The 18,908-nt window shown below is 42.9% G+C and overlaps 1 protein-coding gene across 1 annotated transcript; it reads left to right on the top strand.

Moving 5' to 3' along the window:
- The first annotated feature begins 699 nt into the window (after nt 1-699).
- Nucleotides 700-18,380, top strand: LRRC74A (leucine rich repeat containing 74A). The gene is made up of 14 exons (XM_072337476.1): nt 700-727; nt 2,867-2,977; nt 4,600-4,775; nt 5,120-5,227; nt 5,982-6,078; nt 6,630-6,694; nt 7,266-7,347; nt 8,956-9,041; nt 9,391-9,585; nt 11,662-11,757; nt 15,215-15,358; nt 16,269-16,376; nt 16,966-17,051; nt 18,308-18,380. Exons 1-14 carry the CDS (start codon nt 700-702, stop codon nt 18,378-18,380), a joined length of 1,455 nt encoding a protein of 484 aa, XP_072193577.1.
- Nucleotides 18,381-18,908: the final 528 nt, after the last annotated feature.

The following is an 18,908-nucleotide window of genomic DNA, read 5'->3' as shown; positions in this document are numbered from 1 at the left end:
AAATGAATACTTGATTTGAGGCCCCATTAAATGCTGGTATGTTCAGAAACCACGTATTATTGTGGAACACAGGCAAATAGGCAGTGGAAAAGTTTGAGTCTGTTGAAGACAAATAAGACTGATGCACTCATTTCTTTCTAAGCCCCTTTCTGATTGTAAATGTTGCAGTCTGCCTTTCTTGTACAAAGCTATACAACCTGCAGGACCAACCCAGAGGGAAGGAGAACACTCACCAGACATCTGGCATCACCTTTTGATATTCCTGGGGGTTCTCACAGCCAGAACATCATCTGATCCTGTCCCTGGGTGCTGACACCATTGGAGACCAAACAGCTCTGGTTTCCTAAGAAACCTGGAATGCGGAGGTTGGACATGGAAGTGAGGTCACAGAAGGGCTGAGTAGACAGAACAGAGGGGTAAGGGTGCTGAGGACTATCCAGGGTTATTCTAACATCCAGCCAGCCCCTACAAACACAAAACAGGGTTCTCCTGTTTGCAAGCAGTATAAATCAAGAACATCAACCTTACAAGTAGCACCTATTCCTCTTGGAGGCTTTTAAACTGCAGCTGAACAGCTGTGCTTTGTACGAATGAATTGGAGGAAATGTTGGGGCCTAAAAGGTGGCTGTAAATTTCTCACTGCAGGAAGAAAAAAAGCAAATAAACCTGCAGCTCGTTGGTAGTGACAAGAAAACAGCCATGGACGAGGACTCTGAGAAGGATGCAGGTGCTGTGCTTAGTTATCTACAAATAGTCAGGAACAGCCAAACCAGCAGGGTCCAACAGGGACTACAGTGGCTGTAAGCAAGTGAAAGGCTTCCCTTCTGTAACCCGGGCTGCGTAAATAATCCTACTGCCAAGAAACGGGGTGCCAGGGGACCCAGGCTGCTGATGGCCTGATGTCAGCTGACTGCTGTCAGCTGGCTGGCAACAAATCAGCCCAGCACCTTGCTTAGAAAATAAAATGCCAGCTGGCCAGTACCTGCAATTATACCTACTGGCAATTATACCCAGCTGCCCTTCGTTCCCCATGGGGGACCTAGTAGCTTAGCACTGTGTAAAATGAGGTCCTATTTCAACCTTCCCTTTCTAGGAAGGGTGAGCTGGCTTTGAGAGGCAGACCTTCCTGGGTCTGAACTCTGCTAAGTAACCTGTTTGAAGTAGTTTGGTTTTATTTCCTAGCCTGACATAACTTTTCCCTCATTAAATTCTACTCTAGTTTGATCTCAGTCACAGTAGGACAGGACCTGGCTGTTTGCCTGAATTATTTTTAAGGTACGGTACAAGGAACACAGAAGTGAGGATGACCTTGACAGCTTCCTTTCACACTTGAAATTCCTTAGCATACATCAATTACATTACATCATAGGAAAGAAAGAGAGTGATTTATTAGAATTTTCATCTTACCTGAAGCTGAACCACTATAAGCAGTGATTCTAAGAAAGATGACTTCATGAGTTTAGTAGTGGGAACCATGATCTTTTTGAATGCCAGGCAAAAGAGAAGAAACTTTTCTCTACTCCACAAAGCTTTACCGTCCCAGTATAAACTGCTAGTGTGGTTTACCAAATACTTGTAAAATGCAATGGAGAGAATAACATAAAGCAGTGTATCCATAGAACAGGCATTGCTAGCCTAGCATGAGAAGGGCTTTGCCATTGTCTCAGTACACCCATTGCAAGTCTCCCATCAAACTATGGTATGAACTCCCCTCCAGGTTCATGGTTAGAAGCTATGCCTGAAGGAGGCTGATCAGAAAGCTGTCCCTATGGTCCCAATGCCTCAAAAAAAGTGGGAGAGAAAAGAATTTCCACACTCCTCACTCTTCACTGCATTGGTTTTGACAATGGGGCTTTGTACAACTTGGTCTACTGGAATATGTCCCTGCCTACAGCATGGGAGTTGGAACCATGTGATATTTAAGGTTTCTTCCAACTCAAATAATTTTATGATGATCATGATTCAATGCCTTTTAAATTTCTGCTTGAATAACATCTTAACAAGATAAACATCTGAATTGGTGCTAACTTATACAGTTCCACAGGGATACCAGGAACCAGTTCTGGACCTACCTCACATGGCTCAGATCATGTAGTGCAGGGTCGGCTGATAGTGAGGCACAACAGTTACATTATCAGAAGGTGATAAAGCCTGGAGGGATTCTGTACAGCACACAGAGGACTGTCTGATTCCTAGGGTGGGAAGTTTGTTTTTATCAGGATGACTAGCACTGTAGGGTCATTAAGCAAAGAGGATCTGGGGATATTATTACAGTATTCCAAATCTGGGTCTTTCCAAACTCTCCTTTGCTCTCACTGTAACATAAATTATGAATGGTAAGCAAGAGAAGCTGTGCTATTTCTAGCGGGTCTGGTTACACTCAATCCCAACATACAATAGCATTCAAAAATTCCTCTCCTGCTTTGCTTGAAGAGTACTACAAAGCAATCCCTGTCTGACAGCAGTCAGCCAACAGGATCCTGCCAGTGCCTGGTGGGAAATCTGAGTCAGTTCAGGAGAGCTAAAAGGAGCTGGAACAGCTTTGGCTTATAGGTTTGTGGGAAAGTGGGATGGAGAAGGGAAATCTTCTGTTGTCTGGTTGTCTCAGAAACAGGGAAAGGAGAGAAAGGCTGCTCAATAGGGAATGAAGACCTGATGTGAGCCTGTCCCCATACAAGAACTAGCATCACATGGGTGCCCTTCACAGGGAATGGTTGGCATAAAGCGGGGCTGGGAAAGGAGCACATCTGCAGAGTGTGAAAGAGAGGTTCAGACTTCAGTGAGAGCAGTAGGAAGATCTGTTACATACCAGGAGTCTCAAAGGTGCTGGGTTGACACTGACATGTGAATCTGCTTGGTTTCATAGCAGATCAGAACGGAGAGAAGTCAGATATCAGTAAGCCTCCAGAGTCTCCACCGTCCGATGTCTCAACAGAGGAGGCCACACAAGGCTCTGACACTGACCTAGATGTTGAAGGTGAATGCTTTCTTGCCATCTGCCCCTCACTATCCTTTCCCTTTACAGTCAGTGCTGTACCTACCAACATGTATGTGTCAGAAATGAAGGCCACAGAACACAACCACATCAGGGTCCTGACATCCACGTCTGACATCTGAACTGACATCTGGCAGTTGAGAAAGGCAGGGGCGATTCATTTCCTTTTAGGAGCTCCCCTTTGACATCAACTGTCTTCCTTCAACTCCTCTCTACATAAAATAAACAACGACAGTTCCTTCATTATTTTCTTTCTCCTCTGGTCCTTAATAACCAGCACTAGCAGAGCAGCCAGCCTGGGCAGCACACCAGCTAGAAGCCCTGGCTTGGTGGGGATCAGACCCAGCGTAGCAGCTGTTGCCTGCATGCCATAGGTTTGCCATGATCGTTCTTTTCTGCTTGCTCTTCTCTTAACTGCTGCCTAGTAAAGTCAGTCCTCTGGCTAAACAAGTTTTATGCTCATTTGTGTCACAGTTGGACTTTTCCACAATTTTGGATGAACATTTTTTAACACGTTGTAAACTGAAGGGAATTTAAAAAAAAAAAAAATGCAAGAAAAAATAAATACTTTTGTGAGAGGCCTCAGACTGAGCTGGAAAAATGGGAAGGGAGTTTGTCTTGAGGTCAGACCACTGAACGTGTACAACAACATGGATGGAGAAATCTGGGCTCTACGAATGGGGTTTTGACAAAGGAATTCCAAATGACAGGTTTCTGTGGAAATACAGCTGCCAGATGCACTGATATTTCTCACTGCAGCTGTGTCAACAACGCCCAGTGGCCAAGATGGGAACGTTGGGATTCTTTCTGCTGATTGTAAGCCAAAATGTTCTGAGCTGCCCTCGCTCTGCTGGCAATATCAGCTGCGTGCTTCAATTAAGACTTAAAGGGAATAAAAACTGATGAAAATGTTTTTGCCTGATGTCAGAAATTCTCAATTACACCAAGAAAGATTTAGTCACATTGCAGACTGATGAGAAGCTACAGCTTGTCACCAAATGCCAAATGGAAAAGAAAGAAGGCTGCGTTAACTCTTAGAAGTGTTGGATAAAGGTATGGGGGAAATTCTCGATTGAAGATAACTTTTTAAATGTAAAATTTTGCAGTTGTTGCAGTGTTACTTAATTTAGCTCTGTAATTAGCAGTATAAGATTTAACATAGAGGCTGAGCCAAAGAAACTGTCATAGTTTGCTGATGGTTTGGTTTGAGTCATGAATCAAGACAAAACAAAATGAGGTGCTCATTAAGGCAAAGAGCGAGATCTTGGTTGAGGTGGCTGCTTAGATCTCTGCAGACAACTGGTAGACCATCCCCATCTCCCACAGATGCTGAGGCAAGAATTCCTCTGCTCCTCATCTCAACCTTCTAGCATCAAGAAATGTTACAGTTATTGGGGCAAGGTCCCATGTTTAACACAGAAAGGTCAAGAAATCTATATCAGAATGACTGCTTTGAGGTATTAGGGTATTATTAGCTCATGCTTGCCAGCTGTGCCTTATTCAAGGGACCCTCTGGACCCAGAGTGAGTGAAGTGTTTGGGAGAAACAGCCTCAGAAGATGGATGACAGACACAGAACTCATTCATGTACTTTTTTCTCTGCAGATCCTGGGAAAGCCTTTGCAGGTGTTAAGGGTACAGAGCTGTACCTGGAAGCATGCAGGCTGATGGAGGTGGTGCCTGTCTCACACTTTGCTCAAAACTTGTCCAAGCCTTATATAAATCTGAACCACCACGGTCTAGGACCCAAAGGTGCCAAAGCCATTGCTATTGCTTTAGTGGTGAGTACCTAATAAGAGTGGAGTCATTTTTGTCAATGGCATTTTAGGCCATTGTAAGCCATGACTGAATACACAGAGTGAGAGAAAAATGTCCTACATTGCCCATAGGAATTCCAAGTCTCCCTTATTTTCGAATCCCTTGAACAGGAAAGCCTCGTGTGGCAACTACTGGCCTTTGCTGCAATAACTGTGCCATGTCCCTTGCCTAGAGCCCAGTTTAGGACCTGCCATGCCTACTGAGGTTTGGAGAAAATGCCCAGTATCTGTTAACTGAGGAAACTACCCACATCACTGACTTCCCAGCTGTCTTTTCTGTGTCTCTTTTTACCTTTGTGTCTTTGCAGTCCAATGCAGCTGTCACCCACTTAGAGCTGGAAGATAACCACATTCTGGCAGAAGGAGCCAAATGCATAGCAGAGATGTTACGAGAGAACTGCTCACTTCGAGAACTGGTACCCAATCGGATGTAGCTTTTAGCCAAAAGTGTTGCTTACCAAGCTCAACCATCTGAGGAATTTCATTAAAGAAAACTAATTCATTCAGTTCCAAGTTTTAACCAAATACCAGTTGCTCCCATGCAAAAATATTCATATCTGAAAGCCATGATATTTTATGCTCATCTAGTTTTAAAATGTACAAGCTTCTGAACAGCAGAAGTGTGCATGTGATGAGTCTCATGAGGCTTCTGAGATCTGGGAGCCTGGAGCTGTTATTTTCATTAGCAGATGTAACAATAATTACCAGAGCTAGGTCTTTCTAGGTCATGCTTAGCCAACAGAAAAATGTTTTGGTCAGGAATTTTTATTCTCCAGTATGATATGGGGAAACTTCTCTAAATAGATTAAGGGAGAAAAGCATAACTTTCAGATTAAAATCCTTAGGAATGTTCCTTCAGTCTGAAAGTGAGGTATGGAAAATGCATTTTGATAGGCTGTGGGATCTGTGTTGCATTGGGAAGGAATGCTCTTAGCCAAATGCCTCTTGGTTCCCTGAAGACAAAGATCCACGTGAAAACAATGGCTCTGGGACTTTGTTTCTGCTAGGAAGGATATGGGATTAAACACACCTATAGCTTCTATTGCTTGGATGGCATTTCTTATATTATTGTTCTTGCATTTTTCTCTTAAGATCTTGTGTATTAAAGACACAATAAAGCTAATTCATTATTTGGGCTCATCTTTTTTGTCCTACCTTGTCTCCTTCCAGAACATTTCCAATAACCACCTAGACACAGAAGGGGCCGAAGCCATTGCCAGTTTGCTTTTGGAAAACGCATCTTATCTCCATACTCTTCAGCTCTCAGGTGGGCTGCACGCACTCAAGCAATGACAGCAGTGGAAGTGAAATACCACATGTTATATGAAATACATGAAATACCACACGGAAATACGGATTTATAGAGATACGAACAAAATAAGTATTCAGCCTGCTTATCCTCCAGCCCTTCTGTGAACCAGTCCCATATGAGAAACTCTCATTTCCCACATCTGATAATTCTCTTCTGTAGATTGAAGTGAAGGAAAGGCTAACATATCAAAGTCTGATATGGACCATGATTAACTGGATGCTCCACATAAAAGCATGGTTTTCTGCAGACTCCAATACAATGCCAAGGGAAACATCAGCACACTGTTTACATACTTCTTCTTCCACAGGAAACAGCTTTGGAGAGGAGGCTGCGTCATGCCTTGCTGATGCATTAGTGGTGAGTTACCTGAAATCCAAGGTCATTTGCAGCCCAGATTGCGTAAGACTCCTCATTTTGAAGCTGCTGTTCACTTGGCATAATTTCAGATGGCAATAACTACATGAGTTCCTGGCATAATTCTGCTAAGTGCCTCTTGCTTACTTCAGAGATGAAGGAGCCTGGAGGATACAAAGAAGGAGAGATTGAATTAACGTTTTCTCAGAATGGCTTTGTGAGTCAGGCTGAGAAATAAAACCTCAAGACTGTGTAACAACAACAAGGAAATTCGGGTGATCCCAAATTTTCCAGAAATATAAGTAGACCAACCTAAGAGCATTTTGCAATTCTGCAACAAAAATAAGTATCTATTTGGTTTCTCTTCTTAGTTCTTGTTTCCAAGTTTCTGCACCATTTGGCACCACCAGAAGATGCCATGAGAGAAGGCCTTGGGCTGATAATAGAAAGTGCTCTTGGTTAGGATTCAGTGCTGGCAGTGAAACAGGGGGGCAGGAACAGGATGTATTACAGATCAGACATAAGCTGTGTGAGAGAATTTTGCACAACACAAAGTCTCATTGCTTTTGCTGTTTTGGGAAGATAATTGCTATGACGCTGTATGACTGACAGAGCTTTGTCTTGGGGTACACAGTGCCACCATCTCCATGTTGATGAACTCCCACATGCTGTAGATTTCCATATGTTTGATATCCCTCTGTTTCATCCTCATGTTAGGGCCTTAGCATGGCAGCCAGCTGCAGCTGGTTGGAGCATCTCATTCTTCCTGCACATTTGTCTGTCTGCAGAGCAATTTCCAAGTGAAGGAGCTGGACCTCAGCCACAACGAGTTCTCTGAGAAGGGAGGACAGCTCCTAGGACAGATGCTCGGTAACTTACTTTATTACTTTCCAAGAGCCAGATGGGCAGGCAGTCATTGGCAGATACAGTAGGTCCAGCATGGTGAACATGTATTTCCTTGTCCAATGACCTGCTGGGCAATACAAAAGACCAGATTTAGAGATCCCTGGCTGGTCCACTAGCTCACCCTCATCACCACAGTTTACTGTAGCCACTCAAGCTGTTTCAGAATGGAAATGAAGGATGAGAAACCACAGTAACAGGGGAGTCTGCGTCAGAGAGAGGGAGCTGAAAGAGAAGTCTTTATCGTGTTTAAAGCAAAAAATTACATTTTAATGGAATTTAGTAATGTGAAATCTGTTTGTTTGAAGCTTCTGATCACTAATCTAAATTTTTCTCAAGTATCACAAACCCTAATGGTTTGCGTCATTGTCTATCAAGCAGCAAGGGAAACAGATTAGAAAGAAATAAAACAAAGCTGCCTAATTTAGCTATTCAGACAAAGTGAGATCTGTGATGTGTAGTAACCCTGGAGAGGGAAAACAAACAAAACAGTAAAAATCAGTCATTAATCTGTGGTACAATTTGTGCACTGAAAAAGACTTGCATGAATATCTGACAGCGTTTCTTCCCTCAGCACCCCCAAGAAACCTACTACCAACACAGGCACAAGCCTGTGACCCGAGCCTCCTGTGTTCCTTGAGAATGCCAGTAACACATCTTTGGTTTAATTAGCAATTTCCTTCCCCTGGTTCAGTATTCACACAGATAGGAACCAGCTTCTAATTACAGACTGTGTCTTTAAAAGATGGATCAATTAAAACCACAGAGAGGGACTAAGCACCATGTCCCTGCATTGTACAAGTCTGAAGGGAACTCAGGAACCAATTCTGAACCTTGCGACCTTCACTGCCCAGAAAAGTGCATCTCCAAACTAAAACTTCTTACAGCACTTCTTTCTTTACAGCTCAATTCAGGCAGGAGCTGCAGAGTTTACTGCAGAATCTGTTACTTTTCTGATCTGTTTTTTTAAAGGAATATTTTAAAGTTAGCTAAATTCACCATCTGCCTCCGTCCATCCTCCCATCCATGGAAAATCTGGATGAGAAATTCTTTCTGAAGATGAGAAGCTTTGGCAGTAACTTCTACTCCTCTCAGTGTCACAGTGACACAAATGAATTCACACATATCCTGCTCTAAGTAGAACTTAAACTGTGAGGTGTGTTCTGCATGGGAATTGGCACTGGCATGTATACAGCTGGGCACAGCTACTATTATGAAGCTGAATTCCTCTCCTCTGCTAATCAAAGATAGGAAGAATGAGTCTTCATGTTTTGGATGTGGCAAAGAGACATTTTTTCCAGTGAGAAACAGTGCCTACTAGGCTCAGAAAGCCTTTCTCTCTTGGCCTCCCTCCTTCCCTATGCATCCTTTGATTAAGCCAAAAAAAGCTGTCCTGTCTTTCTGCTTGTGATCAACAGCCTGTTCTCTGTTCTGTGGATGCAACAGACAGAGAAGACTGTAGGTACAGTCGTTGCCGAATGCCCAGCAAACACGCTCTCTGAGCCTCTGCCTATGAGTCAGCATTTGTGCTCAGACTGCTCTTCATAAGATAATATCTCAATTTCTCTCTCTTAGCTGTCAATACAACACTGGAGATTCTGGACCTGAGCTGGAACCACCTGAGGAGGAAGGGAACAATGGCATTAGGCACAGGTCTCAAGGTAGGAATTCTCCTGTCTTGTGATACCCTTCACAGTGATTACTATCAGAAGTGGGTTGAAACACTGATTGGGAACTCGCATCCCTGAGGACTGAGCAGAATTCAGTAGCTCTAGCAAGGCTTATCCTACTGACATGATGAGGCAGTGCCAGGAGAACAATTAAAGCAGTGAGTAGGTCTGGTGGCTCATGTGGATGGAGAGATGCTGGGACACTGCAGAGATGTTGGATTCATTGGGGCTGGGCTGGATGTGACTTGAGAGATGCTCCTGTCTCAGCCAAGCAAGAAATGGTAGAGTGATACACATGGTGTACATGGCAGTAGATGAGATCTCTCTTCTCTCCCTGGAGGTCAATGCTGCACTGAAAATACTCAACCTGTCTTGGAACAGCATTGGGAATGAGGGAGCACAGGCTCTAGGAGAAGCTCTCAAAGTTAACAATGTGCTGATTCATCTGGACATCAGCAACAACCAGATCAACAATGAGGGAGCCAAGAAGTTCTGCAGAGGCCTTAAAGTCAATGGAACACTCAAAGTCCTGAAGGTAAAATAAAGCCTGGGAAGGGCTGGAGGAACAAATGGGGGAGTAGAAAGACCTGAGACATAAAAGACAGAGTGAACAGCCTGAACTAGAATAAGATAGATGAGTTTGAAGGTGAACAAAGCAGAAGGAAATTCTATCCTCTGAGTTTCTACCAGGGCAAATTAATTGCACTGTTCCCTCAAAATACAGGTCCTGGCATAACATCACACCTGTTATTACCCCAAAGTGGTTGATTCCTGACACATCTAGTCTCAGTCAAGTGGGAGCCCAGGCATTCATCAGATCTGTGTATATCCATAACACAGAGTTGTGAATATACAGATTTATACATACTGTAATCCTCAACATAAGGCAGAAGTTCAGAGATTTGAATCATAGAATCATAGAATCATAGAATGGCCTGGGCTGAAAAGAACCTCAAGGATCAACCAGTTTCAACCCCCCTGCTATGTCAGGGGTCACCAACCACCAGACCAGGCTGCCTAGAACCACATCCAGCCTGGCCTTGAATGCCTCCAGGGATGGGGCATCCACAGCCTCCTTGGGCAACCTGTTCCAGTGCGTCACCACCCTGCGTGTGAAAAACTTCCTCCTAATATCCAATCTGAACCTCCCCTGTCTTAGTTTAAAACCATTCCCCCTTGTTCTATCATTATCAATCCATGTAAACAGTCGTTTCCCTTCCCATTTATGCACTGCCTGGAAGGATGTGAAGGCAGGACAGAACACGCCTTTCTCAGTGTGTTAATGGTTCACTAAAAATTTATACAAACACTGGACAAACTGCTGTTGCTACATCAGGGCAACAGCACAGCACTGCCCTGAGGTGTGTTATCAAGTCTTGGAAAAAGAAAGCTGCAATTGTGTCCTGATAAGCTAAAAATCAATAATCTTGGAATGGCACAAAGCTGAATGACCAGCCAAACTAGCTTTAGAGGTTAGGCTTGAAAACTAATCTATCTTCTCAATCTGAAATCATTCTGTAGGAATTCTGCTCAGAAAAGTCAGCCTGCTTATAAGCTGGATTTTCATCTCAGACAAAGCTAACATCATCACCCTGAGAGCTTGCAAATGGCAGTGTGGTGGTTGAGGGACATCTTTAAGACTGTTTGCACAGGTCTGTCTTTGAACACCCCGTCTTTGTAAATCACTGCAACCACACTGCCTTTTTTGGACTGCTGTTTTAGATTATGTAGATAAATGTGGCTGCTTGCCTCATTCTTAACATGGTCAAAGGTAAGATCACTAGCTAAAGCTTAAGCATTCCTCTCCGGGAGCTGGCAACCCTACAGGCAGCATGTGCAACACAGCAGTTATTGCCCTAACAATGTTTTTGCAGTGGTGCAAAGGGTATAAAGGGCTCTTTCATGTAGCTGTACAGATTGTCTTGGGAGCTGATAACATAAACAATTTAGAGTTAATAATTTAGAGTTCCATTGGCCTATGTTACACACCTATGTGTTGTTGTTTTCTTTTCACATCATTGCAGTGGAGAGTACGTATAAAGTTTAAGTTGGAGGAGAGGTGATGTTCAGTAAGGATGTACAGTAAGGAATGTACATGGCAATACCAATCCCACAACTCCAAGTATCTTGACCTTGTAGGCCTGAGACAGCTGATCAGCCTGAGCCTTGATCAGCTGCACATACCCAAAGGGTATGGGAAAGGTTCTGAGGGGTACCTGCCATCTCACAGGGTCATCTGTACAGATGAACTCTACTAGCAAGCACATCTTCAAATACAGTCCACTGTCTCAGCCTTTTGCCATCATATGACTAAGCACGCCCCACATCACTTACTCCCATGTGACACACATCAGGGACATATCAAATTTTGTACATGGAGGCAGGTAGAGGCTGAGGAGGCAACTCCACTGGAGAGCTGTGCTGCAGAGTTTTGAGATACAAAGACAAGAGATGGTGAGAGAAAGAATCAATGCATCCAAAGGACCGCAGTTATTCTACAGACCTGATGAAGCATGGGAAGAGAGGGTCACTCCTGAGGTTACAGCATGCCTCCCGCAAGGACACAAACGCTTCATTCTCACTATGTCTGTCTACACCTCTTCTTCCACAGATGGCCAATAATCTCTTGACTGTGGAAGGTGCCACTGAGCTAGTGGGATCTGTCAGAAAGAACCCCAATTCCATGATGGAAGAGATCAACATCTCAGTAAGAGCTTTTGTACTGGGAAACTTCAGCTTTTTAGGAGCTAGTTAGATCCCAGATCAAAACTGTTTTGAGACTTGAAGTCTGTTTTATTTACGCACAGCCATTATTTAAGAAAAATAAAATAATCTTTAAAAAGGCTACTATTTTACAGCGCTTGTAGGAGCCACACAGAAATGATGGAATTTTGGTCTATCTCTGGAGAAATTTGCTTGTAAAATCATCACATTTCACTCCCTTCGATTTTGCAGCAGCAGAACAAGAAGGAGGAGTGAATTCACTGTAGATGATGAATTCCCTTCAACCCCTGGGCCGCATCCCTCCAGGGTAGCCTAAGATGATAGATACTGTAAAGTGCTTTGATACTCTGTCAGGATGGAAGAGGAACAGAAAGAGATGGATGCTTCAGGGCATTGAAAGCAAAGTGCTTCTTATTAAAGAAAAAGAAAGAGAAACAGAGAGAGAAAAGAAAATTTAAAGCAAAGGAAAAAATTAAAGGTGAGAGGAAAAGAATCAGAAAGGCTAAATAGCAATATGTATTTCCTTCCATAGGAAGCTGGTAAGGTGACATATTATTGTAACCTCGTGTGCTACCCCTAAAATGGCTCAGAAAGTCCTAGAAATGCTTCTGATTTCCTAAGTATGGGCAGGGGCTACATCCCAAACCCATGCTGAGCAGTGACCTGGGCACGCACCAGTCCGCTCCTATCTCTCCCATCAATGTGGGGGTACTTTGTGGGAGAAAGAGTGGTTTGCAGGCCTGGATGGACTTACAGAATGTGTCAGTGGCTCCAGGGTCCTCTGTTTACCTTTGGGACATGCAGGATTGAAAGAAAGAACATTAAAAAAAATCAGATTTGAGTCTTGAAAGACAAATTTTATGTTCACACTTGCAATAGGCTGAAAATAGTTCAGGGGGAGCTTTGGAGCCTTGGTTAACAGGTGGGATCTTTGTCCTATCGTTCCTGTATTAAAAAACAGTGAAACCAAAGCAGAATAAATAATATCCATGTATGGTCTTTGCTGGGAGGGCTTTCAGCAGAGATCATCCGAAGGAGGGCATTCCTCCAGGGCAGACAATTTTTCCTGCAAGAATTAACATCAAAAAAATGATTTGCCAAGACCATTTCATTTTGCAAAAGAAAAGTAAAAGAGGCTGTGTGTGAATAAAAGGCTTCCTTATCATATGCACGGTTCTGTTTGTTTAACTATTAATAACGTAAGCAGTTCATAACCTTGTAAAGAGTAATAAGTAATGGCTAAATTCTGAGACGTTAAAGAAATTATTGAAATGCATTCATTTAAAAGGAGCCTCTCGAGAAACTGTGTAACTGAGGAGTTAATTAGTATTAAGAATCTTAAATCTCGCCAGATATTTCTGCTTTTCAGCGTTAACAAATGCTCTGTTTTCTCCACCCCTCAAAAAGTCTAAATTGTCTGTCATTTCTTAAAGTAAATGGTCAATGGCACGAATTTACAGTGCCTTTGTGGTATCTCAATCACACGTTTGTAGACAAACACCCAACCTCTCTGATATATTTCATTCCACCTGCAACATTGATACTCCTGTATTTCAGTTCAGAACATTTGCAAATATACACCTCCAAAGTTCTTCTGCTGTCTTAAACCTTTAAGAAATTAGAGAGGCTTTTAATCTTTAATAAGAAACCCGAGGGAGGATGCAAACAACAGCCTTTTCTGCGCCTTTCCTCAGTGATAATTTTTTATTTTGACTTTCAAAGGAGGAATAATTAGTGTGTCTGTAAGTGAAATTTCACATAAGGATCAATTCTAGAAACCTTCTCATAGATTTGACAGCACTAGTAAAGGCAAAGCGATAGAAAGGCGCATTTTTCATGCTGTAGTTTATTGCTTCTGACAACATTTCTAAGCATGGCTGTTCCTCACGCTATTTCCATAATCTACTTTTATTGACTTTCAACTTTCCTTTACTGGCAATCAGATATTTTATGGAAGGTGTGAATCAAAACAGCCAACGTGCCTATCTGTACCATCACAGTAGGAAAGAAAATACCATTACCAGTGCCGGTGCATTGTTTTTATGGACTGTGGGATGACTGTGCCAAAGATGCAGAAATAACCACCTGGCTTCCTCCAGGTATAAGCTGACTCCAGCATGGCCTGCTCAACCAGGCGCAGTGCTTTGCTGTGCTGAGGACACATTGGCAGCCTGCTGCTTTTCTGCTGGGGTCAAGCCCAGCCTGGCAAGCCTTGGAGAGAGCTGGCTGCAGGCAGAGACTGCTTGGGTCTCTGTGCTGGGTTCCAAAGACTGAGATGCACTGCAAGCCTGTGTATTTCATCAGGGTCTGAACGGCTTTGGCAGTGAGCCACTCTGCATCCATAAAAACACTGGGACTGAATGAAGGCTAGTAAATCCAGCCAGAGCCAGACTAGTTCAAGACTATTCACAAGTAATAGCAATCAAGTCCACACTGTAATGTAAATTCTTTAGCTAGAAGTAATTCATTGGGATACCTTGTAAATATGGAAGGAAAAATATCACGCCTGATGCCTTGGGAACTTTTTGCAGTGACAGAAAACAGCAGCATTTGTGAATTTTCCTAAATTGCCTTGAAATTTACATGAATTTAATGTATAGCTACATAATACATGAACAGCCGTATTTCCTTGCTCTCCTGGAAAATCATAATGATATTTTCTGAATGTCAGTCAAGGTAAAGGTAAATTCATCATGTTTCTTTTTTCAGAGAGTAAACTAACATCACAAAACCCTGAAACAGGACACTATGCTGCTGTCCATTCTATAAGCAGTCAAACAGAAAACTCAGAGTGTGAGCCCTGACATGCTGAACTGCCACTATTCTGCCTGAAATCCTTAGGAAACAAAACAGGCCTTGCACTGCTAATTTCCTCTTTAGGGTTACACAAGGAAACAGTGTTTTACCATAAGCTCTTTTCATCTGAAAACACACAGACTCTTCCCAGATAGGTTCATCCCTCTTGCCTAGGCTACAAAGCCACACTACCAGAGATACCAGTCCTCATACACCTTGGCTGATACTGTTTTCATTTTTTCAGAACTCCAAGGCAAATTTTGGTCATTTAACTGATTGCATTTTGACAGAATGGAGAGGAGATCCAGGCAGAACTGCCTCTGAGATGAACACAAATCACCCAACATTCAGTATAGTTTTCAGTATAGGCATTTACCTGATGAACATTTACCTCGCATTAAATTAGTTTCTCTGTAAATTATAGGTCCTTTTCTGACTCAGACATGGGAAAAGGAAACTAAGAACACCTATTTAGGGTCAGGCTCCCATGGGATTCCTGAAAGCGAAGATCAGGTACAGGAAAATGGTACCACCTTAGGAAAGAGTAGTTAATGTTAACTTTAGATAGATCGGTTAATGCAAACAAGTCTTCATCGTTCTCTGGTCATCCACACTGACTGACTCTCCCTCCTTCTATGTTTCAGAATGTCCTGGTGAATGAAACTTTCATCCGTTTGCTGGAGTCAGCATATCAAACACGTCCTGAACTAGATGTTATCTACGGCGAAGTTGAAGGCTGCATCTCCAAAATCCCCAAGCAGCATCCAAATCCTATGAAAGTAATTCAGGTGAGCTACTGAATTTTGTTCCATAGGTGTCCTGTACACAGCACCCACGCCTCAAGCACTTGAAGAGAAAGAGGTTGGAATGGATAAGCTTTCTTCCAAGTTGGAAATTCAGGCGAGTTGAAAATAATAGATGTTTGCCGTGGGGAGCAAACTGACTGCTTTCAGGTTTGGTCAAAATGAGCATGCACCCTGCTCACCAAGCCACTGCAATAGCTGAAATTCACAGAACCCTTCACTGACAGTTGTGATTTAGCATCAAAATGAATGTGTTTCATAAAAATAGGGTATGGTAATATAAACAAATACTACTCAATAGAAAATACTTAGCTTTTTAAGATCTGTAATTTCTATGTGCAGCAGCAGATGGTGCTATCCTCCTGGCTGGAAGGCAACGTGGCACCGGAGCACTACTAAGTTAATAACCCTTGCACTACCAGCTTCTCTGTGCTTTCCAGCTGTGGTGGAGATTTTTAGCTAATTGGATGAAATCTTGCTGTATATATGACTTCTGATGAAATTAAGTAAACGTTTGAGATGCAAGTTCACATCAAAGAGTGCTACAGTGATTCGCAGATGATAGTGACTGACACTCATACTGGCATGCTTCGCAGTTTCTAACAGCAGTTCTAATAATCAGGTGTGCCCTCCTTCAAAGATAAGAGTTCAGAGAAGAGAAACTAAAGTGATCAGAGGCTGGAGGAAAAGGACTGTCTTTGGATTAGACAGCCCAGCCAAATAGCTCTGATGGGATTTTGTTCTGACAATGGCTGCATAAATAGTTAAGGAGAAATACATCTCAGAGATGGGCTGAGTAAAGGCAAGGTGGAGGAATAAGAGGAGACCTTGCAGCAGGCATCACTGGCTGTTTCACCTCATGGTTGTGCCTCTGTTTTATCTCTGCTTCTCTCAGAAATATTTGAATGAACACAACCTACAGCTCTGGGAGTTTTTTAGGAAAATTGACAAGCATGGAAACATGAAGATCCCTGTGTCAACCTTCCGGATGGCCATGATGCAGGTGTGTTCCTGAAATCATGGCCAGGGTGCACAAATCCCTCTGCTGCACCACACCTACCAGTCAGCCTTGCAGGTGATGTTCCAACAAGTAGGTTAAAGGCACCCACTGCAAAAGCTGAGCCTTCAGCAGGTTCCAACAGAAATGCTGTGACATCCAGTAAATACTGCAGAGGGCATCAGTGATTATAGATCAAATTTAGAGTATCACAAGAACCTTGAAAAATCACAGAGGTCAGCTTTTTGTACAGGATACGACTGCTCGGTCTTAACGGATAATCATTTCTCACTGCTGTGAGAAAGTGAGTGTTATTTAAACCCTTGCTCCTACACACTGAGTAGGCAATTCTCTTCCTGTTAGAACTACCACGGTGATGGTACCAGTAGCACTGCTCACCTCTCCATCACTCTACTTTACACCTTTGCAAAGAACAACAACAATCCATCATTATTTTCACCCTCCCCACCATCCCTTTTTTCCATGAACCAGGCTCTCTCCTCACCTAGTAGGAGATGGCCACGCTCCAATCTGATACAGGGGATTTTTCTGCTTTAAAATGAACAGATCTGTAAATATTTCTCTCTCCTCTTAGCAATCAAACATCCAACTGGATCGGGTCCAAATTGCGGAACTTGTGCGAAAACTAGACCGGAATCGGACAGGGATTGTAGACTATAGGTAAGTGACTCCACTTATTTACTGCTTTGTTGTTTTATTCATTTTGCTTTGTTTAATTTGTTATAATACAAAGTAAATGCGCTCTCATTCAGCTTAGTTGTTGAAAGGACACGTTTCTTGTCAGTCCAGCAACATTTAATACACGCTACATACCAAAGTGAAAAGTAGATCACACAACACCTCGTATGCTTAGAAGCCTTAATGAACCAAACGAGAAGTCAGGATTGTTTTTCTGTTTTATAAACTTCCCGTGAGAGTGAATGGCATTTTCATTCACACTCATAAACCTGCAGGAGAAGCATCAGCTCAATACTGTCTTCCCCCGAAGCTAAAGTACGATTTGCAAAGGCAGCATATCTATTGCCTTCAGACCTTTTCCTCCATCCTCAGGGATTCTTATTTTTTTCTTTCTCTCTGATCGTTCTTCTTAGGAGACCTAGTTTTCCCTAGAAACCCACCTTCAAACTACAGAACTTTTCATTCTCTTGAAAGTGCCTCTTTCTCAGCGCCTGTAGCAATCATGTCCAAGTTCTGAGAGTCTGAGCAGTCAGCAACAAACTCCTTGGAGGTTGCCAATTGCTGCAGGCTAAAACGCTTGTCATTGGACCCCAGATCTCCCCCTAGATTTGCAGTCAGTTCTGACATGCGACTCATCACCTGAAAGCCTTATTAATGATGGCCAAATATTCCCACCCCTTAGCACATGTCGATGGGTTTAAATATAAGCTGTAGTCTAGTTTTAAGGCTAGAAACAGTGGGTCAGCTTTGCAAATCTTTTTACCTCCCAGGCTCCTAATGTTTTCAAAGAGTGGCTGAGATATGAATGACTTTATTAGATCCAGTCTTTATTCCTTTTCATCTGTCAGCGCCATGCTAAAAGCATCTACTTTCAGGCACTGTATGGGCTTTGGCTTGGTTAATCTTAAATCAGAGGTTACACAGTTTAACCGAGTACTTTAAGCACAAATTACAAAAATGTGGTAGAGCAGTAAGCAAATGAGGAACCGCTGAAAACAACAAAGGCTGCTGCTGAATGTATGTGAAAAGAAAAAATACAGATATTCCTTATCAAGCAGCTTAGTGCATTTTAAAACTGAATTAGGTGTGTTAGTGGCAATATCCACCTTGAAGACAAGAGTGAGAAGAGCTGTCACCGTTGCTGTCCTTACTGTTTCTACCTCAGACCATTTCCTCAGGGTCAGTGATGAGCTGATGCTCAGGGATTAATATTGCTTCATCTCTCTCTTTTTAATCAGTCACTTGAAAGAGCAGAAGCCAGCACAGAAACCTGTGAAAGAGGAAATGAAGGAGGAGGAGATGAAAAAATGAAGTGAGACGGCAGATCAGCCAGTGAAATATAGTAGGAGAAACACTGGAAGAAAGTTTATAGTGGCCCTGGGCTTGGGGGGATCTGAGAGAATCCAAGTGATTGAATGTAGAAATAAAGTTGATGTTCCCCTGCAAGGCAAGTCTGGTGGTTTTGGTCAAGAGCTGGAGCCAGTTACCAAATCTATCTCACAGCTATTCACTAGTCTATAGACCTGTATTGTATTCTCCATCCTCACACACCTCCCCATTTGTCTTTCTTCCAAGCCAAAACATGTCAGCTATCCAAGAATCACGGAATCACAGAATCACAGAATCGTAGGGGTTGGAAGGGACCTCCGGAGATCATCGAGTCCAACCCCCCTGCCAAAGCAGGCTCCCTACACCATGTTGCACAGGTAGGCGTCCAAGCGGGTCTTGAATATCTCCAGAGAAGGAGACTCCACAACCCCCCTGGGCAGCCTGTTCCAGTGCTCCATCACCCTCACTGTAAAGAAGTTCTTGTGCACATTCATGCAGAACTTCCTGTGC

The sequence above is a fragment of the Excalfactoria chinensis genome, chromosome 5 (genome assembly GCF_039878825.1).
Source record: "Excalfactoria chinensis isolate bCotChi1 chromosome 5, bCotChi1.hap2, whole genome shotgun sequence".
NCBI lineage: Eukaryota > Metazoa > Chordata > Aves > Galliformes > Phasianidae > Excalfactoria > Excalfactoria chinensis.
The sequence above is the reverse complement of the archived record's forward strand: the minus strand, read 5'-3'. Positions and strand labels throughout refer to the sequence as shown.

Bases quoted from the DNA above. Each gene is read 5' to 3' on its own strand.
- LRRC74A (XM_072337476.1), top strand. From the start codon at position 700: ATGGACGAGGACTCTGAGAAGGATGCAG. The intron at 4,776-5,119 runs GTGAGTACCTAA...GTGTCTTTGCAG, and splicing joins CCATTGCTATTGCTTTAGTG to TCCAATGCAGCTGTCACCCA. The intron at 6,079-6,629 runs GTGGGCTGCACG...TGCTTACTTCAG, and splicing joins CCATACTCTTCAGCTCTCAG to AGATGAAGGAGCCTGGAGGA.